Source organism: Apteryx rowi, unplaced genomic scaffold (genome assembly GCF_003343035.1).
Source record: "Apteryx rowi isolate R43461 unplaced genomic scaffold, aptRow1 scaffold_66, whole genome shotgun sequence".
Classification (NCBI taxonomy): Eukaryota; Metazoa; Chordata; class Aves; order Apterygiformes; family Apterygidae; genus Apteryx; species Apteryx rowi.
This window is the reverse complement of record NW_020450938.1, coordinates 2,520,550-2,545,668: the sequence shown is the minus strand read 5'-3', so window position 1 is coordinate 2,545,668 and position 25,119 is coordinate 2,520,550. Positions and strand designations below refer to the sequence as shown.

At 38.1% G+C, this 25,119-nt stretch overlaps 1 protein-coding gene across 6 annotated transcripts in view; it reads right to left on the bottom strand.

Annotated features, from left to right (window-relative positions):
• Nucleotides 1-25,119, bottom strand: part of ACTN2 (actinin alpha 2) — a 71,689-nt gene that overhangs the window by 7,918 nt on the left and 38,652 nt on the right. For 3 of the 6 annotated variants that reach the window (XM_026085071.1, XM_026085068.1, XM_026085067.1), the window contains exons 7-18: nucleotides 22,001-22,082; nucleotides 19,728-19,813; nucleotides 16,855-16,947; nucleotides 15,958-16,188; nucleotides 14,639-14,786; nucleotides 12,981-13,131; nucleotides 7,766-7,874; nucleotides 6,804-6,944; nucleotides 6,265-6,447; nucleotides 4,320-4,454; nucleotides 3,673-3,852; nucleotides 2,516-2,662 (exon numbers count right to left, since the gene is read on the bottom strand). In XM_026085071.1, the coding sequence (XP_025940856.1) occupies nucleotides 2,516-2,662; nucleotides 3,673-3,852; nucleotides 4,320-4,454; nucleotides 6,265-6,447; nucleotides 6,804-6,944; nucleotides 7,766-7,874; nucleotides 12,981-13,131; nucleotides 14,639-14,786; nucleotides 15,958-16,188; nucleotides 16,855-16,947; nucleotides 19,728-19,813; nucleotides 22,001-22,082 (1,686 nt within the window). Of the gene's footprint in view, nucleotides 1-2,515; nucleotides 2,663-3,672; nucleotides 3,853-4,319; nucleotides 4,455-6,264; nucleotides 6,448-6,803; nucleotides 6,945-7,765; nucleotides 7,875-12,980; nucleotides 13,132-14,638; nucleotides 14,787-15,957; nucleotides 16,189-16,854; nucleotides 16,948-18,457; nucleotides 18,544-19,727; nucleotides 19,814-22,000; nucleotides 22,083-23,833; nucleotides 23,913-25,119 lie in introns of all 6 variants that reach the window. The other 3 variants (XM_026085070.1, XM_026085069.1, XM_026085066.1) reach the window with 2 other exon arrangements.

Below are 25,119 nucleotides of genomic sequence, written 5' to 3'. Positions count from 1 at the left end.
TTTTCATATAGGACAGAGGAGGACATCAAAAAGAAAAACAAGCCTCCCTCATTCCAACAAAATTGTTCAATGTCTCCTTCTAGCCTGTGTAGATTGGTCACATCTGCCTATTAAATTACACTGTAATTTAATCAGTATAAGACACTCTTTTATTAGCGTTTCTACTATCTGTCCCCTGCAGAAAGTCTGGCTTGTCAGTGAAGTGGTTTTAGATCTTAAACTTTTTTAAACTTGCATGATGCTACTAAGAACATAATTACTGTATTGTGTCAGTCCAAAGGTCCTTCTAGATTAATTTCCTATCTTTGATGCTAACGGAAGGAGTATAATAACAGGGGGCATATGCAAAATGGTCGTCCCTTAAGGCAATCCTTCTAGGCCTCTTTTTTAAGGCTTTTAGATTATATCTGTAGACGGGGCAGGTGAGGTGTGCAGCTCAACTCGCAGTCTTGGCGGGTTGTTGATGCCATGCAATCTACTGGAGCATCTTCTCGTGCCTCTGACCTGGCTGCTCAGGTTTCCTGTGATAGAAGCAAGGGCAGAGGGGACACTGCATGCAGCTGTGTCTCATTTCAAACTGGAGAAAGGGGGCAGCCAGGGGTAGGTGGGAATCTAGGAGCTGGGAAGCACTTCTGTGTTGCACATTATTGTCACAGCCCATCTCCAGCCTGCCTGCAGCTACGTGACATCAGCACCTCTCCCAGGCCCTGTCTTGCAGCCTTTCCTAAGGCCTTGCTCTGATGTATCCTTTGGTATCTCAAAGTCTTTCTACTTCTGCAAAGCCTAAAGATCCATAACAATAGGGCTGGTTGCTGTAGGAACAAACTTGCCCTTGCAAGACCTTCTGAGGCACCAAGAGATGCCCATAATATGTCCTCAGCAGAATGACAAACCCACTGAACCAGGCTTGCTGCCACAGTTGCAGAGAACTCATCTCTCAACTATGCTGATATTGGGATGCTAGAAATGGCTATCAAGTGTAAGATATACTAGGATTCAACCACCTTGATTCCTTTTCCTTAGGGAGCTGTCAGATCTTTGTGCAAAGCTCCTGGTTTCCATTAACAGGGTCTTTTAAATACTGGTGTGTAATTTATCCAGGCCTGGTGCTCTGTCTGCTTTTAATAGCCCTAATTGCTCAGTTATCTGCTCCAGTGCATTGGGAAAGCCAATTAGTATGTTACTTCCTTCCACCCCAGGAAATTTATCTCTGCTTCTGTGATATTATCTTCTGCTTCCTTAGCAAATATGAAAAGGAACTACTCTGCATTACAATCACATTGAGATTTTGCATAAAATCTGTCCCTGATTCCTATGTAGCTAACCTTTTCTATGCTTGCATGTTTCCTCAAAAAGCAGAGATTTGGGATTTCTGCTTTTCTTCCTAAACAATTAAGGATAGCCAAAAGGATATTTAGCAAACTGTGACTATCAGTATCCAACACACATCAACTATAAGTCCAGGTATGGGTAAACATTTTGGATAGAGCTGGTCAAACAGGATGTCAGTGAACAGGAAAGTCAGCCTTGAGAATAAAACTGAAGGAGAAAAGTGGCATTTTGCTATAGCCTCTGATGATTTGAAGGAACCAACCCATCTGATAACAGAATGGGGGTTAACAGTCAGGGGTCAAGCACGGTCTGATAAACACAGGAATCTGTACTGAGATAAAGACAACAGCTTGGTGTTGTGTTATGGTAATCTTTTTCAGTATTTGAAATGAACTGGGTTTTGAAGTAGGGTTTTTGTGAACACAGAGCCAGCAGAGCTGCTGAACTCATGTACAGATGGTTCCCCAGATGGAATGTCGGTTCCCTGTCTGTATGTATTTTGCTATTGTGTCTATCAATAGCTATCTTTTTAACTCTTTAGCCATGAATACTGTTTAAACCACAGGAGTGAGTTAAGTTTCTTCACAACAGTGTTTTCATTCCTACTTTTTTGTTCAGCCCTAATTAGATGACTGACACATACAGCCTCCCATTCCCCACTCACATCCAGAAATGTAAAGGATTTTCCTTGACAGCTATCACTGCCCCAACTATACTCCCTACAGATCTATTTTGGGGGGACAAGTTGTTATTTAAAGAAAAAAATATTGTAATCCACATTATATCTAAATGAAAATTTAACATTTACATTTAATGAAACAGAAGCCACTGGCAAGCACACAGAACATGCTGTACTGCCTTAAAATAAAGGGGCACATTATTTTTAAAAACACACAGATGTATCCAGTCCTGTCTGTTATTTGAACAAATACTCAACCATATTCACTGAAGTACAGTTTTTCATTACATCTAAAGACTACAAATTAATCTTTAAAGTATCTGCACAATGCTATGATTTTATAATGATATAAATCCTATTTTAACTGATCTTTATTACTGTTTTTGAAAGAGTCTATTCTTACTACATTTAGTGTTTTTTAAGAGGATTTCATCTGGAATGGAAAGAGACTTGCTTTTGGAAACAATGAATATTGTTAGAGAAGAAAAAGCAGGAATACTGTACCCTGTCAAAATGATTGAATGATGCTCTGAATTCATTCATTTGTTCCTGGGTGATTCCCTTGGCATCTCTTGTGAGGATCTGAGTCTCAACCTCATTGATAGTTCGAGCAATGGTGGTAAGTAGGAGCTCCCATCCAACACGGATGTGCTAAGAGAGAGAAAACACTGATTTATAAAGGAATAAAATATATTCTTCTAAGACTATAAAAAGTACAATAAGCAAAAAAAAAAATCTCTACATATTTATGTGGAACCTTTTCAGTACCACTGACAGCATATTATGCTCAAGTGTCTTTAATAATAAAATAGGCTTTCAGAAAAATATGGAATTGGTTTCTAAATGGGTACTTCTTTAAGAAAAGTAAGTGTTCCTAGCTTTTATTCTACACCATAGACTTGGGTTTGAGATCTGTTATTTTCTGTAATCTCTGTTTAGTCAGGGGAAGTATTTGACCAGCACTGTTCCCAGCATTCCCAGTTTCAGCCAGTTTGCTACATTCTTTAAATTAGCAGTCTCTAAGTCAATTTACAAATATGGGAAGTTTGCTTTAAAACAGAGGAGGAGTCTTCTGTGTAAAATATCTCTCACAGAAGCTTCATCAGGACTGGTGCCTTCACTGGTAATCTGTAAATTCTCATGGCAAAATAGTAAAGAAGAAACATTGCTTTGTCAAAGCAAAACAATCCACTACTGTTCAAAGAAAATAAGACAAGTCATGACTAGCTATATTTTCATTTTAATTTTTTGGTCATAGGAAATTATAAGAGCAATTAAGCAATACTCTTTATGTTCCATTAAAAAGCATTTAGCAACTTCTTCTACGTCTTTCTCAGACCCAGGAAGAGCTCTTTAAAATATCTTATGCCTCAGACACATAAACAGCCCCTACTCAGCTTTTGGCCATCCTCAGCAGCATGGGGAAAAGTGTCAAAAAACAAAGTGTTTCATAAAATAAGAGCAGCAGTCTTGTGACTTCAGCCATAAGCCATGGCTGGGACACACTGAACCTTACAAATCCATTCAGACTTTCTTATAATACTGTCATAAAGTCTGCCGAATTCCAACCTCTGTTGCAGTCTCTGCAGATTGGGGGAGGTAGTTACAGGACACAAGAGGGCAGAATAAACTAACAAGTACAAAACTGACTAAATGGCTACCTCCATAGTATAGTTGGTGTGCTTGTTGTCAAACACCAGGGCTTCTTGTATAAGCTGATGATCTCCTTCCAGTTTGTCAATATTGGTTTTATAGTTGATGATATTGTGCTCATATTGCTTCAGCTGATTCATCTGGTCCTCCAAAGGCCCCGTCATTTCAACAGAGCTGCGGGCAATTTCCTGTCAAAAGAAACAAAGAATCCCCACCCCAAAATTTAAGCTTTGGATTTGCTGATTTTCTGAATGTTCACATAAATATGTAACATTTGCAGACTAAGAAGCAATAGAAATAAAACCTTCATATGAAAGACAGGATGTATTTTACTGAAGAAAGCAAGTTTCAAAATAAATGTGGCACATTTATTTTTGGAATCAACATTGAAATCCCTGGATCCTTCCGCAAAGAGCAGAAGCAAAATAATAATCATCTAGCGATTGATTTTTTCAAAGCTACATCTCCTGTTCACCATCAGGGTACACTTGTACAAGCTTGCACAGCTTTCAAAATTGTCTTAAAAGGTGCTAATTACTTCAGGATCAAAGAGTTGGTGAACTGTCATGGAGATTGTTGATGTCCCACATATAAAGCAGAGAAAAATGATAAAACACTTTGTTCATCTGCTTTTGCTTGAGGGTCCAACGCTCACCTCCATCTTGGTCTGGATCCACGGCCCAATGACATTGGCCTGAGCAGCAAACTGGCGACGTAGGCGCTCGTTCGAGTGCTGGCGGGCTAGCTCCTCCTGCAAGGATTGATCCCTCTGAGGCACCAGCTGTTTCACCTGTCACAGTGTGAAAGAAAGTGTGAGTAGACATGACTGTATACTTTCAAAACAAATAGAACAAATAAGACTACAATTATTCATTTTCCACATTGGTCTGAATATGGATATCAGAAGGACAAGCCAGAAACATTATCATTAATCTATTTACCCAGCTAATACTGGGTACTTGCTAACACGGCCTTGGGCAGCCTGGCCAGAGAGACTGATGTGTAGGGAGAAGAAATTCTCACCTCTGGTGGGATTCAAGATTAAGATGATTATTTAACTTTAACTCAGTTACTAGAGCAGGTACTTTGTTTTTCTTTTGAAACACAGGTCATTCTCAATCTCTAAGCAATAACTCTAAGAGTTATCAGTGCAAACATTTCATTCAAGCAGAGCCATTAAGATAGGATAACATGAGATATGTTCAGTCCATCATGCATATCTGAAGGTCTCTAATAGGTTGCAATTGCTTTTCTTGGCTTACTCTTCTTGATTGCCCTGGGAGATTTTGTATTTAGTCCTTATTGCTTGGTTCTTATAACCCACTAAGAGCATGTTCTTGTTCTTTGCCATATAAATTTATGTATTTGGTAAATTTGTATGTTCTACACATTCATTTACCTCCAGCATATTTTCTGTCTTGGTTTCTAATAAAATAAACCTTATGTGATCACTCTGGGAGCCTCTCTTTAATCCCTCTGCAGTAATTTTTTAATGCATTAGCCAGTTTCAGTCCAACTGGATTGAACATTAGAGGGCTCAAGGATGTTACATTTTTACATGTTTCATGAAACTGGGTAGAAAACCCAGCAGCAGGGTAGTAGAGACCCACAAACTAGTGTTTACACTGACAAAAACAAAGTAATCATTTTCTGTTCTGTTGGAGGGCACCCTCTGGCCCACCTGCTGGCCAGCCACCAGTTCTGCACTAGCCACAACACATGCTTCTCTTGCCCAGCCAAGAAGCTAAAAAAATACATAGGTAATATGGAGTAGGGAGCAGGGGATATTGTGAAGCGGGCCTAGCAAACATGGGAGAGAGCATAAGATAGTGTAAAAAGTTTTAGGGAATGTGTGAGAGGGATGATAAGAGATACTACAAGGACTCAGTGCTGTGGTAAAGGCATGTGCAGGTGGACGAGTTGTACACAAATAGGAAAATACAAGTGGTTCTGGACTAGGAGTGAGGTATAGGATACAAATCGATAGAAAGGTAGCTTCGTTAGTTCCACTGCTCACAGAAAAACTTACTTTAAATGCAAATCTGAAATATGACCATCTCAAAGTGAAATCTCTGCGCTTTTTGCTGTTAACTTCGATAGAAATAGTCCCTACAACTGGGCACTTATTCTCTATGTAACTATATATCCACAAGACTGAAGAAAACAATTGTAATTTAGGAGACTGTAATTCTATGCCATAATTAATATGAAACTGCTGAAATATTTTTAAATGTTTTATATCATGAAAACTAACATAAAACCCTATTTCTTCTTTCATCTCAACATCAGGTACTCAGATGATCTATTATTTTTACTTTATGTAATGGATGCAAAATTTGTTCAATATGCTGTTAGTATAATAGGTAATAATCTAATCTTATGCTGCCATGTCTTTCTGCTGTCCATATCTGTAAAGATTTCTAAGAATTAATTTTTACTTTGTGCCAGTTCCAACAGTTTTTAACCACTGATAGGCTCATCCTGACATCTGAGGATCTAGAATAATTAACATATTTATTGTAAAGTTCTCTGAATATTCTCAGTATTTATAAACCACAATAATATGTTACAATGTCCTTTCTGCATTTAGCATACACTACCTTTTCCCACTTGGTACGGATTTCTTCCACAGTTACAGTGCTGTAAGGATTGCTTGAGCTTATTCTCATGTTGTAACTCTGAATAACTTTCTCAACTTCATTCTGGATTGACAGTATGGCCTGTCTTTCACCATCCGCCTCTGGCAAAGTAGCTTTAAACTGATCGTGTGCAGAGATTAAACTCTAAAATGAGAGAGAGGGAAAGCATGAAAACTTTAATGTTGCTTCTAACATCTTTAGGATCTGCTGTAAATAAGCACAGTTCGCCTCTCACCCTCTCAAACACCCTGTCTACACGTATATGTCTAATTTAATGAAAAAGCCCTCATTTTATCCGGGCCATCATTTCCTCCATGATCTCTGGAATACTCTTTCATACCAATAAAGAAAGAACCCTATTTATAATAGAGAAGACATCACAAAGAAAATGTCAAGGCAGGATATGTTTTCTTCTTACACATGTTGTATTCTACAAGAAAGAAAAATTTCCTTTCTTGTCTTCCCTTATGACTGCAAGCCAAAAATAGACAACCACATACCTGAATTTCCTCTATGCTATGAACAATAAACATGTCCTGTAGGTCTTCCATAGCACCTTCCATCCAGTTGTTGAAAGGAGCAGCTCTTTTGGCAAACTCCAGGTGAAGCTGATCAATTGTTTCCAGCAACTTCTCCGTCCTCTGTACAGGTTGGGAAAGGTACATTCCTTTGTTACTAGGGCACAAGCTAACTCCAAGCACATATCCATGCACAAAGTCATGCCTCATTTTTTCAAAAGCCACTGATTTTGTTGACTGATTTCACCACTTGCTTGAGACACACTGAATATTCTCATTCAATGCAACAGGGCTAATTGCATTAAAATTAATTTTGTATCAAACATGTTAAAAGGGGTATATGCCTTTGAAGGATAAGAGGTGAAATTATTTTTTGTCACTTCTGATATTTTAAGTATCTTTTTGTTATTGTAATCTATCTGCAAATCAATTAAAATATGCTAATCTTGCTTTAGCAATTTCTTGTAAGTATAAATAGAAGGAGTTAGACATGCGTTTTCCACCTTAGCATGTGTATGTATGACTCCCTCTTTTCTTAATGAACATGGCTTTGGAATACTCACTACCAAAAAATTCACCCAGTATTAGCCATTATCCCATAACTCACCTGATTTATATTCAGACAAGTAAGAAAAGGTAAGTGCCTAACAGATTTTATTATTCTTGCTGGGCATCAAATTCCCAAGACGTGGTGCTACAAACCAAATTCCATTTGTTGCTGCTTTATAACTGTCCTTGGCAGCTGAGCACTGTAAAATTTGTTCTGAGCAATTCAATCTGTTTGCAGATGAAATGACAGCAAATTGAAATGGAGATCTGAAGAAAGGATTTATTGCTGTTTGGATTCCACAGTGGATGCTCAATAGCACTGTCTCCAGATCTCGAACAAAAGGTTTCTTTGCCCCCACCTCAACTGAGCTGCTGATTGTTGCTGTACAGTTTACCTCCAGTGCCTCTCTCCTTTTCTGAGTAAGTGTTCCCAGTCTGTCCCATTGGTCACATATCTTTTGGCATCGATCATTGACACTTGCAGCATCATGGTAGTCCAGCTCACTAAGAGAGAGTAAAGACACAAGTCTGTGTGACTTTCTGAGAGACAGGAGCAAGTTGCACATTCCGCATCCTTTTCCACTGGCCCTTAGTAATTCTTCCCCTCTCTTTTGCAGTATTTCTCCTCCAGCTAGGCAAATGTTGCAGCATTGCCATGTGTGATCTAGGCATTCAACATTTTAAGAAGCACAGCACAAGAATAGGATCACCCTCTGTTGTGAGAAAAATCAAGTGTCCATCTGTGACCATTAAGGTGCCTAACCATCAACATCATCTCAGGTTTTCCTGTGGCGCACAGCAGTTTGATCTCCTGAAGCTCAGAATGCTTCAGTCTGGGACTTTATCAATTTCCTGGAGCTTGGTACAGTGTTAAATTAAACTGCCTGAGATGTAATAGTTTCATTTTAAATAATCCAGTGATCCTTTCCAGCCTTGTAATCTGTGAAATTATTTACCTGAGAAACATACCTCAGTTTGCATTCCAGGCATAATCCCTCTCTCACAGGCCTGGCCATACTAACAGAAGCTGCTCAGACCTGGGACACAGGGAACAACTTGCATCATTCTTTCCAGGAAAACCTTGCAGAGCTACAACCTAGGATGGACTAGTTTGGAAGGAACAGGCATCTCCAGACCAAGGTATGCCACCAGCACGAATCAGTGCACACACAAAGGAGGTAGCAGCTAGCATTGCTTTCTTACCTGCTGAATAGGTTTATATTATGCTGCCAGAAAGTGACTTATTCTGCCTAAGATGTGCAAGAACTTTTTAAGGCTCTGTTTTGAAATTCTGAGCTGAGTCTGTCTCAAATCAAGTTTTGGATCTCAGTGACAGATAAGCCCCTTGGTTCTGCTGCAGCCTTCATGACCATAATAAAATACATACATTTGGCACTTCGGAAGCTCACTTTTATCAGTGTATCATCATCCGCTGAATTTAGCTCTTGGCTGCTCCTTGAGGACACTTTGCACAGCACTAACCATTGCAGAGACTGTTTACGTGACAGCATGACAACATGAAGCTACGATTTACTCTAAGGCTTGAACAAGACCTTAAATGCACAAGACTAAATTAAAAATTTAGGCAAATTTTGTCCTGATCCAGAGAAACATTTAAGTATGAGATCCCTTTAAGAACAGCAATAGTGTCACAAAAATAATAGAATTTGTTCCCTTCTTTTGAACATTCTTCTTTAGACAATTGCAAGAGGAATGTACAGATCACTTCTTCCAGTAACTTAGTGAATCATAGTGGACAAAATGAGAACAGAGGTAGTTTTCCTCAGCAAAGCTACAGCATAGGCCCCAAAGGCAAACAAAGTCAAGAAATATTTGAACCATTCTGTTAAAAAGAGGCTTCAGATATGCTGCAATCAATTGACTGTTGAAAGTGAAGAATGCTAAAACAAGTAAAAATAAAATGCCATAACAATTTAAAAAAGTAACAAAATCAACCCAAAATTGTAAAAGGAGAACTGCTAYGTATAAGGAGGAAGCTGCCAGCAAGCCATTCTTGAGACTACTGCAAATTTTATTTCTGGTTCAGTGGATCGCTTATTTCTTTTTGTCAGTTAGGATAAGGGCAGGTGTCCTTCTGAGAGAGTGAGGGATGGATTCAACTCTGATCACAGCCCTGGAAGGTAATGTACAACATTCCTCCACCAGCCCTACCAGGCAGATTCAGTCACTCCCCACAATACCTCTGCTATCCTATTTCTTCCTGGGATTTTAATATGTGCTGTGGACAAATAAGTAGAATAACATTATCAAGACAACTTTTAAAAAGAGCACCAATGGGTCAAAAATCATAAGCTAGATCGCCAAGTGGCATTAATCAGTGTAGTTCCACTACCTTTCTGGGCCTGCCATAGCTTACTTCAAATAAGTGCATTATATGCATCAGAGAACATTTTTATGCTTGAAGCAGTAACAGAGGAAGAAATAACAACTTATTGGAGATAATTTACATAGAAATAAAACACAGGTTTACATTCCTTGTCCTATTAATTTTTGTATCTCTTTCAACATTGAAACTGTGAAAAGACTAGATTTCACATTTTTGTAAAAAGAAGTTTGGCTTATCATGCATAAACAGACCACTGCTGCACATGTGTTAACAGAGCTTCCAAGGGAACAGTCATTTCTATTTATTTGGTTATTTGAAATCTACAGGCTTTGGAATTTAAAAATCAGGAAGCTATTTATTTTGTTCTCACAAGTAATTAAATCTTATCCTTAAAGAATGAAAAATTTAGGCAAATTTTGTCCTGAGAAGCATTTAAGTATGAGCTCACTTTAGGAAGAGTGATAGTGACACAGAAATAACCTGCTGAGCAACATGCTTCAGCACTGATTCAGAATCAGATTTATGTTAATCATGCACATAAGCACAATTTGAGTCCAGGTTTCCAAAAGCAAAAGGGCTCTCCTGATCAGTCTATGTTATAGTCTCACATAGCAGTCATCTTGGCTGAAAATAACTTGCTATAGTAAAAGTGATGAATGTGCAAGAAACTACATTCAATAAATTTTGTCTTGATGATTAAAAACATTGGAATGAGCACACAGGACCATAAATTAATATAGCTCCTTGTAGTACATCTCACTCCAGTTCTATTTAGCATTTGCTACATTATAAATGGTAAATCCCATTTTAGAAATCTCTCACTCTTCTTCCAGTTTTGTATATGGCCCCATCCAAGCCTTATCATGTCACACAGCCAAGGATTTCCAAGTCTATACAGGCTGGCACACAACGATCTTATAGCAGCATCCAGGCTGGAATGACCTGTGTGCACACACACACAGATCCTCTATCGAAAGAGCATCAGTCAACAAGCTTTTAACAACGTTAACCTTTAGCTCACAGTGGACTCAGCTGCTGCAGCAAAAAATATCAGAGCAGACAGTGAACTGTAACTGGTACAGTTCAAGGTCACACAGCAATTGTTCACCTTCAAAGTAGCAACATCAGACAGCCAAGAAATGACTAAAAGAAAAGGTATGGAGGTGTACTGACTTGGAATTTAGACACAGACGATGATGACTTCTGTAAGGGCCCGATCCAGTGACCAAAGAAATCAACAAAAAGACACCTGACATTGACTTCAATGGGCTTTGAATCAGGCACTAACGCACATTTCTCAGCATTTAGATCATAGCTCAGTCTTTCTAAAAAATATGATTGGACAAAGGAACTAGCATTTTCCTCCATAATTTTAATGGTGGTGTGAGAAACTGTGGATAAATAATTAAAAACAACATTTAAATAGAAGCTGCCCACTTGCTTGTAGCTAATAATAAAACTTGGCCTTTATTCTACGTTTCATTCAGTGTTCTCCAAGGGCATAAGCCCGAGCTGCTGAGCCTTAGTGAAAAATCAGGCTCTGATAGCCCCATTGTACGGATGAACAGAGAAGTGAAGGAGAACATCTCTATAGGCAATGGATCTTCAGCACCTTTGCAACCCAGGCCACAAATAAGTTGTTTAGTTTCACACAGCAAATCACAGAAACAACAGAGAAGAGAAAACCCTGAAACAGGATACAGTGTTCACTGGCCTCACCAGAGGTAAAGGACACAGAGTTTAAAAAGCTGGTAGCAGTTGCTGTACTATGTATACTACATATTCAAGGTTTCCCATGACTTGCAAAGCTGAAGCTGAATTAACAATGATTAGGTATTTCAGAAACTTTCCGTAATATAAAGAGGAGCAGTAACTCCACACCAGAGAGGCCTATAGGTCAGGCTGAGACACAAGGTGTTTCACAAGCTGAAGCAGTCAATGAAATCTGCATAGTCTGAATCTTTCAAACTTCTTTCATACTAACTAAAAAAAAAGGTACTTACTCTGCCCACTGTGCTCTACTTAGCCTCCTTTAAATACACTTGAAAAACAGAGAATTTTTCTTCCAGATCCATTTTAATGACATAGTTTCTGCTGCTATCAGGTATGAACTACCTTTTTAGATAGGTCTTTGATTTTTAAATTGTTAATGAATTTGGAGCTGTTTATGAGTTATAGTCCTTTACCAAGTGAAAAGAGAATGTTTTTTAACACTTCCTTTTGAGTAGTAACTGTTTCGCCCATTTAAGAAGTCAAGAAGCTGAAACCTGGAGAGTTGATGCAGGAAGCCAGGGGTAGGAATCTGAGTACCTTTATGTTGGCTCCTGTTTTGATCACTAACACACATTTGTTTCTCTTAGCGTTATGGATTTATACTGCAGATTTATACTGCAGGTGAGCAATGAATTTAAGTATCTGCCAAATGTTAAGATCAGGAGTAGTGCCACTGATTTGCAGGACAAAAACAACACAATCAACTAGAGTAGATTATAAAATCAAATGTGCTTTCTTTGGATATAGCATGTTGAATGAGCAAGTGTTGGTCCTATGACTAAATTGCTAGAGCTGTGGGTGAAAATTTGTGCTCTCCTACAGCTGGTTTGTGTAACCCTGAGCAAGTCATTTAGGCTCCACATGCCCCACTGCCCTTTCTGTAAAAGGAAGACAACAGCAATTCCCAAAATCAAAGGAAGAGATTGCGAAAGTAAGTATATTAGAGACAATAAAATCTTTGGATTCTTGTTATTGGAGAATAAAAGTGTAGTGCATGGCCCACTAACTATAGAGAGGATAATCTGGGGATGTGAACCTTTGGAAATGACCTATATACTTGTGGGAAAATACTTGATTTTAAAGTGAAAATGCTTGATCTGTAATTTGTCTAGGTCACGTGAAATTGTTTTCTAAGGCGAACAACTCATAGCCAGTGCCTCTCAGCAGACCATATGAACTGAGAAATAAACACCTCCAGCATCCCCATCACAACACACAGTTTACTCCTCAGTAGATCTAATACTAAAAGCTCACTGTTAAGTCAATTTAGAATTTTTTTTTTCTGAGTAATTGTGGTCAGTTTAATATCTATATTTGACTGGGGGTCGAGAGGAGAGGAGGGGAAGGTCTCAGTGACCAGCTCAGATAATATACTTATGAAGCTATCTCTGGAATTTTTACATTGGTACCTATGACACTATCGAATTCACTGGAAAGAGTTTATCACAAAGTTAAATGTCAGCAGCTGCAAGCCTTTAAATGGAACATACTTCAGCTCCTGGGCAATGGCAGCGATCTGTTCCACCCTGTCCTGGTGAGCAGCCAAATCACTCTCAAAAGCTTCATGTTTCCTCAACATAGCGCGAACTTCTGTCAGAGAAGCAGATTCATAATCCTTCTGAAGTAAGATCTGCTCTTTGCCTGAAAGAGAAAATTAAAACATTAGTAATTTTTTTACTAATTTATTAATTAGAACAATTGCAAATTTAGACAATTCTTGTAACTGAGGCATGGTCAGTATCACACTGTGATGAAATCCTGACCCCACTGAAACCAGTGGCTAATTGTCAGTGCAACAGTTTTGGTTAGGAATACATATTTTTCAAAGACCTTTCAATAATTCCATTATTCTTGCACAGGCTGGTTAAACCGGCCTCAAATAGCTAGTATTACACTGCTTGAGAGAGTGGCATACTGGCATAAAAATGGTGTATTGGCAAAAACTGGAACTCTAAGCTATTCTGGTAAGTCTTTTGTAGTGTATTCCTGATTTATGAAACCTGAAATCACACTGCTATGCTCAGCTCCACTCTTATTAATGATCTATTATTCTTTTTCATGTTGTGCCTTCAATTCATTATTCCTTTCAGCACTTCCCCCAAAAAGTTAAGATTGAGAGGTGTGGTTGTCTTTTGCATCAGTTATTGAATTTTAAGTGGAAAATGCCAACCTAGTTACAAAGGACTAGAGAAGTAAACAGAGGAAATGAGAAACTGAGCCATTACTCCTCAGTAAGTCCTGTGTTGGATGACTGAATCTATAGAGAAAGCCCCTTCAACTGCAGCTTGCCACATGGCATTACACAGATCTGCGGATTCTAAAGCCAGAAAGAACTATTGTTTCACTTGCTATGTACCAGCTTTTGTGAGGTTTTCCCTGCATAACAGTCAAAACATATCACCATGAGTAGTATATGCTCAGAAAATAGGCTCTCGGGGATGAAAAGCACTGTAGTTTCACTTCTAGTATCTGCTTGGCAGCCACTTACTGCCTTGTATGCTTCCAACAACTGTGTTATGGGATGGACTCTATGGTTTACTTGCACAGTGTGAAAAGATTCTAGATGGCAAAAGCTAAGATTGGGAGCATGGCAGAAGTGGGAAAACTGTTGTCATGGCAAACAATAGGATAATAGAACAGATCTATGTTTTATGGTCCCCAACACACTTTCTGCCAGTGCTGTAAAATATGCAGTCCTGAACCTGTTATAAGTACACATAAGGTTAGGCTACCATTAAAATACAGGACTATAACTGGGCTGTAATCCAGGGTATGGAGCACAGCAGAAATGAGTCGGTTATCATGCAGTTTATGTAGACTATTCAAAACCATCACAATGACCAAATGATAGTYAACTCAAAACACTCTGTTAACAATTTAATGTTTAACCAACCACAGACTCCATTATTAGCCATTACCTCTATGAAAAAGATTATGATTTTTACAGTTAAATTTAATTAGCAACACAGCTACAAGTTAGGATCATGACTGTAGCCAACAAAACCTGAAATTTCATCTGTTATTATTTGAGTTTTCTAAAACTGTCCAAAGTGCTTACTAGTTAGTTTCTGGCTGGCAAATATGCAGCATCGACAGTTCAGCTTTGAACATTAAAACATTAAAAATGTTAAAAGCCCCCTATGCTCACCATATGCCCAGTGTTCATGAGTGGAAGCCTTCTGCCTAAATTTCTCAGCCAAGTGTTCAAGTCTTTCCAGTCTTCGTATTTCATTCAGCAGCCACTCTTCATAGCCTTTCTCAGCTTGCTCAAGTCTTTGCCAAGCACCAGCAATATCCTGTGAGGAGAATACATGGAAGACAGGGGATGAAATTATAATCTCTTTTTATCCAAATTTGCAAATTTGTTATTCATTCATAATATTGTTCCAAAATGGAAGTTATGTCCATATTTTTTTTAAATCACAGAATCATAGAAATGTTGGTTCTGAGGCACCTCTGGAAGTCCTGTAGTACAAACTCCTGCTCAAAATGGAGCATCCTATTCAGGTGTGTAGGTTCAGGTATTAGCACACATGAAGTGAACCCTTATAGAAACAGCCTCCAAGTGCACCTATCTGTTCAGGGTCTTCATGAAATATTGCTTTTACTTCCCATTTTACAAAGTGCACGTTCTTTTATGAAGTGCATGTCTGTTATCAGAATAAATGTGTTTTGCTCTCAGAAGTTGAAAATAACAAAACAATTAGTATTAAGTGGGATTTAGTGTTTGTTTTATCTGGAATACAAATTCATTTCACTTTCTGTGGTGCACATAATGTTTTATGAGATTCCACAGAAACTCAAAGACATCAGTAGCAAACTGAACTGACAGGCACCTTGTTTTTTGAGTATGGGGAGTGAATAATGGTAGTCATCGTTTTCAGGTAGTGTAACTGTCTATTTATCAAATCTGAGCAACCAAAATGCAATATTAGAACAGGTTTGCTATATTTCACAGGAAGTGTTTTGACCCACACTCAAGTCACAATATTTAGCAACAGATGAGAATTCTTGGTACAGACTGTTCTCATCTTCAGAGACATAAGTAAAGATCAAATGGAATTTTAAAAAGTAGAAAAAGGCAGAAAGATATATAGATCCATGTTTGTTTCTGTAAGTCTGATGACCAAAACTTCACGGAAACTAGTGTGAGTTTTTCTTAAATAAACAACAGCACTTGCCCTCCCTGATAGAGAAGTATTGATAACACTCCCAAAGGAGGGTCTGTATTTTGTCATGTGGCAAGACAATTTGCTATCAGAGAAAGCCTTAAAAGAGGCAGGAGCATGCTGAAGGGAAGCAAGATTCTAAAATGAAAGGGAATGTGTAGAAAGAATGGTCTGATAAAGTGCAACAAAATGAAGTTTTTGAAGATGATTTAGAATGGCAATTCCATCCTTCCTATTGAAATTTTCATGAGAATATTGATTTAAAGGAGAAGGGAATATTGATCCCTCTTTTACTTACTGAAACCATTTTTCCCTCTGACGGCATGAAAGCTGGCCGATTGCTGATCCTCAGTTTTGTCTGCAAGGTGTTGAAATTGATCTCCAACTGACATTTTTCCTGGACTTTGGGGGGTTTGTGTTTGCGGCGGTAGTCCCGGAAATCCTCTAATTTCTTCTGCATGGCCTGCATTGTTTTTTCTGGGGTCCTGTTTTCCAGCCAGGGAATTGTCCGGCGAATCCATTCTAAAAGCTGTCAAACCCACACGAACAATTGAAATACAGGCAATGAAAGAGCAAACAATGAAGATAATATTGAATGCACAAACCTCAAACATTTTTGCTCCATCTTATTTTTATTGCCTTCAGTTAGTATCAATGCCATACTGGCAGCACAAGATTTTCAAAAGTGAACAATAATATGGGATACCTTAATTTTTTTTCCTAATTTGCCCAAATTAAGGTATGCCTAGAATTAAGATATTTCTAGAAATGCCCTGATTTCTAGAAAGAGCTGAACACACATGTAAGCTGTCTTTAGCTAAATAACTGGCCGCATTCAAAATTGTTGGTCTTGATGTCTCAAGCAGTCATAGTTATGAGATCAGGATAGATACTGGTCAAGTGACCCAGGTCACTGAGCCTGGTCTTGGGGTAGACCCAGGACAGTCTTCAAAAAACACCCCTGCTGGCACACTAAAGAGATTGAGTGACCTGCTGGAGGTCACACCAAAAAGTTTATGACAAAGGAGTGACCTGAACCTTGGTGTCTTGGGCAACTGAGTTTTTCATCCTACCACTGCGAGATTCACCTTCAGAGTATTTTCACTTTGCGGTCTTGCAGACAGGGCATGAATCTTTCCGCTTGCATGTTTCATTAACATAACTATCACTGTGTTACAGACACAGCTGTCTTTACCTCACTTGCTAATCTCTCATATTCTTCCATCAACCTCTCATTTTCTTGATTCACAGCAAGCACCTTACAGATCCGGTTAGCTGCAGTCTCAGCCTATAAAACACAGCAAATAAATAAGACATATTCATAATCACATTCTGAAACTGGTACAGGCTTGGAGAAAGAGACAGAATGTGGCTGCTGCAAATAAAAGTTACACTGTTTTACAGTTGTTGATCCGTGCTCGTAAGTCACTCAAACATACCTTTACCCACCTTAGAGCTGTTGGGGCAAAGTCTGTACTGACTAATTCCAATGGCCTGAATGAGGCACAGATCGGCACAGAAGTCACTTTGTTGTATAAGAGGGAATTTCACACTACCATTATAGTTGTCTGATAAATCATTTTCAAAGCAGCTTAGGACATTCTTCAAGTTATCTTATTAGGTTATTTTTTTTTAATCACACGAGAAACATTAGGTTTGTTACCCACACTGGAAAGACACCCCGTGTGATTTAGGAGTCCCATACCATTCCATATCTGCACATCMCATGCACATATACCCTTGAGGATGTATGCAGCTCAGCCACTGACAGCAACCCTTTTTGTGCCTCCTGCCAAATTTATTTGCAAAAGCACTGTTGCTCTGCCATGTTTAAAACTGACACTAATAGTTTGACATCACAGATCTATACTTTCATACAAATGTGAGTCTGGAATAAATCCAGTGGAATAAAAAAAAATCTGTGTAGACTTCTGTGTTACAGAGGATATTTGGAATCTCTCTTCTGCATTAATAACAAAAATTAACAGCACTAATATAGCTCCTTGAGGCAAAGGAGAACCTGCATACCCAGAAGCAAGAGGGTACAACAATATGTAGCTGTGCTGTGGTAAGGTGTAGGAGGCCTACCAGATGGGAAAGGAAATTAAATCTCGAGCATGGAGGCAAAATATCAGTTACTTTAAGGCATTTTTATTTTCACATAATTTGGGTTGTGTCCATTTGTAGATTACAAATATACGGAGTAGCAGAGAGGGAAATGTGACTTTTTTAGTGAGAAACCCATCCAGTAAGACAGATTTGCTCCTGGTGCTCTTGATACTTGTACTAGCTCTTTACTCCACAAATAGTTCTGTTGGTTTCATTGGGAAACAGACACCAACACTGTTTAGACATTTTACGTGTCTCTCTGTATCTTTAGGCATCTTTGAAAATCTAGTCCTAAACTATTACTCAGCAGGAGTAAGGCTAGTATAGTCTCACTCTCCAAAGGTCAAACATTCTTCTATGCAGAAAAAGCACGACAAGAACATTTTTTGATGCAGCAACAAACACAGCATCTTCAAATACAATTTTCCTGAAATAGCCTTTGCAATTACCAAATAAGGACACCCAAAATTAAAAATTCTGATAGGAAGCAGTAATGCCCATTGGAATAAAAACTTTCAACTTGCTACACAACCTTTAACTAAATCAGATTCAAGTGCTGGTTAAAAACAAGTACTTGCAATTGTTAATTAAAACCACAAAGTACTAAATTAGGGTTTTTCAATAAGCTAGTGGAAATGTGAAACAACCAATCAAAAACACAGCAACCTGAAGGGACAGATGAATAATACCTGCTCTGCTCCAGCAAAAGCATGGTAGAAGCAGGACACATATGTCATGATAGCTCTCTCATCAGGTTTAGGAGTGTTCACAATATCTACAAGGGGGAGGGAGAAATGAAAACAAAACAAAAAAATCGAGGAGTAGAAAACAGGTTGAATAAATAAAAGCACAATATAGTTGTCATTCTGATTGTTTTATTGCCCATAGATAGCTCTGTACTCTAGAAACTACACAAAGATGTAATAAATCGTTAGATTGACTGGTGCTGGCAGAAAAAAAATGTACCCTAGAAATTCGGAATGAGCTGTTACAAAAAGGTGGAATTTTTTTAATGGGCCTGATCATGCAGAACAGAGGGAATACCCTTAATTTCACCAGGACTATCTGCCTCAGAATTGTTCACAGAACTATGGGTTGTACACAGGAGTAAGCATGACTACTGGTTGTTGCATGGCACCCATATCTCCGGTGATTTAGAGTATGGTTTTTTGACTAAGGCATAGGAAAAACAGGCTACATTTTGATCTGGGAAGATGTTCTCTGGAAGTTGCATGTGGATTAGTTACAATTTTAGCGCTGTGTATCAGTGCTCTTGATTTTACTAATATCTGAAGTATGTCTAATTCTGTAAACTGCCTTGCTTTCTTTACTTGTGCTCCTTTTCATTAGGACATGATTCCAGAGCTCCTCTGAGAAGTCTGAATATGTTTCTGTGTCTACTTTGCATATTAGCAATGTTTTATGTTGCTGTTTGTACTTACCATTAAGCATTTTACATTTTTAAAACAATCCTGAAAACATAAGAGAATGGTTCATTTTCTGAGCATCTGTTATGATGATTTTGACATCTGTAGCAGGAATAATATCCAGCAGGGAGAGAAAGATGGCATTCTACTATTGAAATTGTTTTTTCTCTGTGAGCTTATTTTCATCTTGCATTTTTAAAGGTGCTTCAAATCAATGCACGAAAGTTCTATTTAGGAGAATAATGTCCTCTATCCAGTTCAGTAGCCAACTGTTGAAAACCTACTGGATATTATTAGTAAATATATACAGAAGGTGAAACAGGAAGGTTTGCTTCTACAGACAGATGAGTAGAATACTACTGGCTCTACCAGACAGTTGCTCACAGAGAAAATCAGGCAACAGGAAATAAGCTCAATTCTAAGATGCTATCCTAGAAACTAGTGAGAAAAAGATCAGAATAGGAAAACTGCTGAAAGAAACAACAACACAGAAGGTGAAGGGTGAGATCTGATGCATCTTCTACAACCTCACCTTCTGAGCACCAGCAAATGCATGGTAGTAACAGGAAACATAAGTCATAATGGCTCTTTCATCAGGTCTGGCAGTGTTTACTACATCTGTGTAGAGAGAAGAGGGTTAACTGCTCAGAAATTCTAACAACAAGGTACTTCCATCAGATTATGATGATGATGCCACCTCAGTGCTGCAAGGATTAGAAATAAATATACCATCATTCAGCTTGCATTTGTTTACTTGTTTACTGATATCAGTGCAAAGCTGCCTAAGCTTTAAGAATCAATAAATGGAAAAGATATATCTCTCCTTGAAATGTTAAAGCATCTGAAGACAGAGACTGTACAGAAGGGTATTGCTACATTCTGGTTTTGTGGAAACTTCCAGAGCAGATGGCATGGCTGGCAGATCTACTGGGTTCAGTTTCACTGTCACTCCAGAGCAACTTTATCTACATCACTAGAATTATTCCAGAGTTAAACATGGCTACTGACAGTCACAAAATAGGAGTGCATATGGTGCATATTAGCACAGGGTCCCTGTGACTGACAGAGAAATGACATATATTGGAAACCTTAAGAACATGCACTCCTGCAGTCCAGGAATAAATTTTGTGCTAAGAAAAGCTTGGATAGTAACAGTTTTCCAATCCTTTAGCCAGATTGTCTTTTTAGGTAATAGCATGAATCATAGAAAGTTTGGCTTGTCTGGTTGATAGTTTTGTCCCTATTCTGAGAGGAAAGATTAAGAGTATAGAGAGGGCGTGATTGAAGTGTGGGTGCAATGGTAAAAATGGATCCTTTTAATACTTCAACAGACAAAGCAGAAAAAGGTGGTTTTACACCAATTATGAGTGTGTGACGAAGGATGCAGTGCCAACTGCAAAGATTCCTGCCAATATAGGAGTGGGAAGATGTTGGTGTGAAAAGACCCAGGGATGAGGTGACAATTTCTAATATTAATAGTGAGATCTTCTAACTTCAGAGCCAAAGTATTTACTGATTTTGCATCTACTTCACATAGTTGTGAATAAACTCTTGAAAAGTCTCTACTGAGATTACAATTACATTAAAAATTGATGGCAAATACTTAGAGACTGTCAGAAGAAGCAAGATTTCATTCCCCCCTAAAACTTGCCAGGATAGAGGATAGTAAGGTAAAGGCTACAATATGCATGAAATCTGGTGAAAAAAAGGTTTCTTGAATTGTATGTGAAGAGAAAAAATGAAGGAAAGGAGAATGATAGCAGGAGCTGTCCAATGGTAAGGAGGTAGCACATCTGTTAAATCCTTGCATAGTATTTTAGAGTAAAACAATTAAGTGGTGCTTGAAAGTGGAATCACAGTTCCAAAATGAAAATGATTACCTTGAAGCATGGAAGTGAAACCAAGAAACCTCTTCACTGAAGAGATTACAACCTGGATTTTCAAAAGCATCCTATGGTGGCCTAACTTTCCTACCAAAGTCTTCAAGGGGAGCAGACAAGGTGAGTTTGAATGCTTTGGATAATTCCTCTCTTATCACTGCTCTACTGACAAGTCACCAGACCAGAGTTTGCATACTTAAGAGAAGAATGCTTTGCACTAATGTAGGCCAGTTCCAGTATTTTGGTATCATTCTTGCCTGGATTTCAAATGATTGTCTACCTTGAAGAAGTTAAGGAAATTTTAATTAATATTTCCCTGTTATTTTTAGACAAACTCTAAAGATTATTGGAGGAACCAAACATGAAATTATTTGATAAAACTGATCACTGCAAGAGGTTTACAATTAAAACAAAATGAAAAAAATACTTCCCTCAACCTAGTTCTCTCTCATAGAAGGCATGTTATTAGTAGCATATTCTGGAAGGTCTGTACTACTATTTCTCTTTCCAATTCCTTCATTTCAACATTAAAAAAGTGAATATGCTTTAAGCTGCTAACAGCTGCATTTCCCTTTATTAGGCTTAGATTTTAAGTTCTTCAAGGCAATGATAGCTTTTGATCTTGCATTTGTACCTGAACTGCCACAGTGGGGCCATGTGCTAAGGTTAGGACCCAAAGTGCTATAACAAATATAAACAATAACAAAGAATAAGGAATGAAGCAAAAAGTAAGTGGAATTATCCAGTATATGGGCAACAGGAAGGAAAAGATTGTTTGAAAAAGACACAGAAGGGTGAGATTGTTCCATGACGATTCATGTAATAAGAAATGTTGAAAATTTGCTAGATACAAAGCAATAGAAGTTTAGTGTCTCCTGAAAAAGTGTTATGAATGACAGAAATTTAGGTAACTTATAGCTCTTACCTTCTGCATCCAGCATCTTAGGGATATCCAAATGCTTTTCAGCAATTTCCATGGCAAGATTGATATTTCCTATGGGGTCATCCTGCATTAAAGAAGAGAATATAACTAGTCCAACACAGAGGTTTTGCTTAAAGCAAGACCACTACAGTAGGTACATGAAAACTTACACAGCCTGATACAAAGCATAGGCTTTTCCCAACTGTAAACTGGAATCACAACTGCTGTTTTCAAAAAGCAGAGTGCAGGTATATGAACTTTTGGTCCATCTACTGCTGTACTTTCAAAAGAAATCATTAAGATACTATGTGCCACTAGGCCTCTACTGCAAATTTATTCGGGTGGAGGACATAGATAACACATGCAGTGTACACTCATACAGGGTTAATTCTGAGTCAAGGCCACTGGTCCAGTAAGCTTTGCTGGATTGTTCCAGAATTGGTCCTGCATGTTTTTGTATATACACTATTTTACAGTGATATGAATTCTACTGAGCTAACAGTTCTCTGCTGGTCAGGGGCATGCATGAGAACAAGCAAGCACAGACAGAAAAACAGTTATTCAGAAGGAGGAAAACTTCCCATTTTTGGCTTGGACAACCAAATCTACAGAATATCTATAACTTGAATTTTAGAGTTGTTGAAAAACAAGAACTCCCTCTGGTTTGGAGGGTTTGATTTTGGTTTTTGAAGGAAAAGGAAAGGGAGCAGTGAGCACAACTCAGGCAAACAGCACACATTTCATGTCTTACATTACAGACAGCTACTGCTGACAGGGAAAGAGCGTGTCAGATTTGGGTTGCTCTTAAGGCAAACTTTCCATATAGATTTAGAGTCTTTAGTTTTTGAAGAAGAGTAAAACACCCTACATGAAATGGCAGTTCATGCCATTAATGCTATTATTATTTTCAAGTATTCACAAACTGCTAAATGAACACGGCCTCTCTGAACAATGCCAATGTCTACAAAGAGAGCTGAGGAAAACAGGACACAGAAGAGCAAAGTTAGAGAACCTGGATGGGAATCTGGATGGGAACCAGAAAAAGGTTAACAGGTTTTCTGTATGGAACTTCCCAGGCCTCCATTTGAATACAAACACTTCCTACAGGAGGATCTTGTCTTGAGCATTCTTGTTGTTGCTTTACAGTGAACTTAGTAAGACTACTTACTATGGAATTAGAGCAATGATTTAAGTTTCACAGAAGTCTATTCTTCATGCACGTACATATACTTGGTATCCGTATCAGTTTACTGTAGCTTATACATAGATTTTCAGATCATAAGTAGTAATGCCCATAGCATATCTTTTTATAAACATACCATACTAGCTAGCTTTTCCTTTAAAAGCTGCATGTTCAATAAAATGTGTTATGAAGAAGAGTTTGCATTTTGAGACCTAACAATTTGGGTATAATAGAATACAAAGTCTCTAACCATAAATTCTCATTCTATCATCATTTGGCAGTTTTATGCATCATTTAAAATGAGAGGAACTTAAAGTGGGGACAATATAAACTTATTTTTGCTATTATACATGTCTAATACAACATTTACTAAATGTCTCTACAAAAAATCCTACTGAAATTAAATAGGCAAAAGCACTAAATCTAAGTGAGACCTATTGACTAGGTTAAAACACTTTGCTCACAGATGAGTGATGGGCACCTCCTATTTGTGTGGTTGGTATTAAGTCCATGAGTAAGCAGCGTTACACAGGCAAAGGATTTGATTAAAATCACACCAGCTTCTGAATAATTGGAGATCTCCATCACCCATCCTTTTAAACAAAACTATAAGCCACAGTAATTAAAATTCTCTGCTACTGCTAAAGAAATACCTCATCTAACTTGTCATAGTCAAGAAGATCAGGCCTGTATCTATGGATAAGGGCATTGAAAGCAAGGCCATCTTTCCAGCTACAGGTTCACACAAAACACAGTGGTGAGAAGAAGAAAAGACAGTGTGCAGAAGATAGCAAACTAAGAAACAAGACACGAAAACAGTTGTTAATACAATCAAAATGAATAGTCAATCAAACACAGCCAAGCCAGAAAAGCAAGATCTATTTTAGGATCTTTCCCGCATGTGCTTTACGTGCCACAGCTCAGCCTCAGTTTGAAACCTGACCTGCTTTTATTTTGGAAATCTCTAAGAGGGAAATAGTGATGCTGAAGCAGATCTGCTTACGTTCTATTCCATTTTTTTCAGCACACATAAATAGGATGGTTTTACTGTGAAGTTTTTTAGTACTGTGTACCACTTTTCAAAGCACAAACTCAAACAAATTGATTTCTGTTTGTGCCATGCTTGAGCATATTCACACAAAGAGACAGGTATCTTATATACTCCATGGCTCTCTTTGGCCATAGGACGGAATATATATTGAATAAGAGACCAACCGAGTGTTGATGGCTAATATTTTGTCCTTCACTTCAGATTTGTAGTTGGGGTCACTGCACTAAGAGCATGGAGGGACTATCCAAACTGTACACCATGGCTGCAGAAGGTTGAAGAGCCAAAAACTACTTCTTCTACTTCCCTCAGTAAAACAAGAAAGAATAAGCTCCAAATGAAGACTTCACAACCGCTTAAATTAAACTCCTATGTGTTTAGGAGTAAATTCATTTGATTTTCATCACTGTCCACCTTGGAGGCTCCAGCATAAATTTTATATATATATAAAGCAGACAAGGTTTTCAGATCGTTTCATTTCATTCTGTCATTTTTCTCCCTTCTCAAAGGCTTTCTGATAACAGTCAATTCCACTGGTAAAAATCGATTTGCCATGGAAGAGAAGGGAATGTAAAATGTAGTCTATGATTTACCACTCTCACCAATGAAAAGTAGCATTGAGCAAATTAAAACCATGATTAAACTTTCTGCTTTACTGGTGTTTAGGGGAGACTTCAAGATACATTCTAATTCCAGAGAACAGAAAATGGGATTCATGTAGTGAGAGCTAATATGAAATTACAACATTTCACTTTATTTTCTGGTTTTATTCTTCAGTAATGGAACTGAGAAATTCTGAGATTATTACTCATTCCTCATTCCTCCCTCTCAAGCCAAAGGTATCTCTCAGAACTGAGATCATGATCTGTACATTGTGCCATAAGTAATACA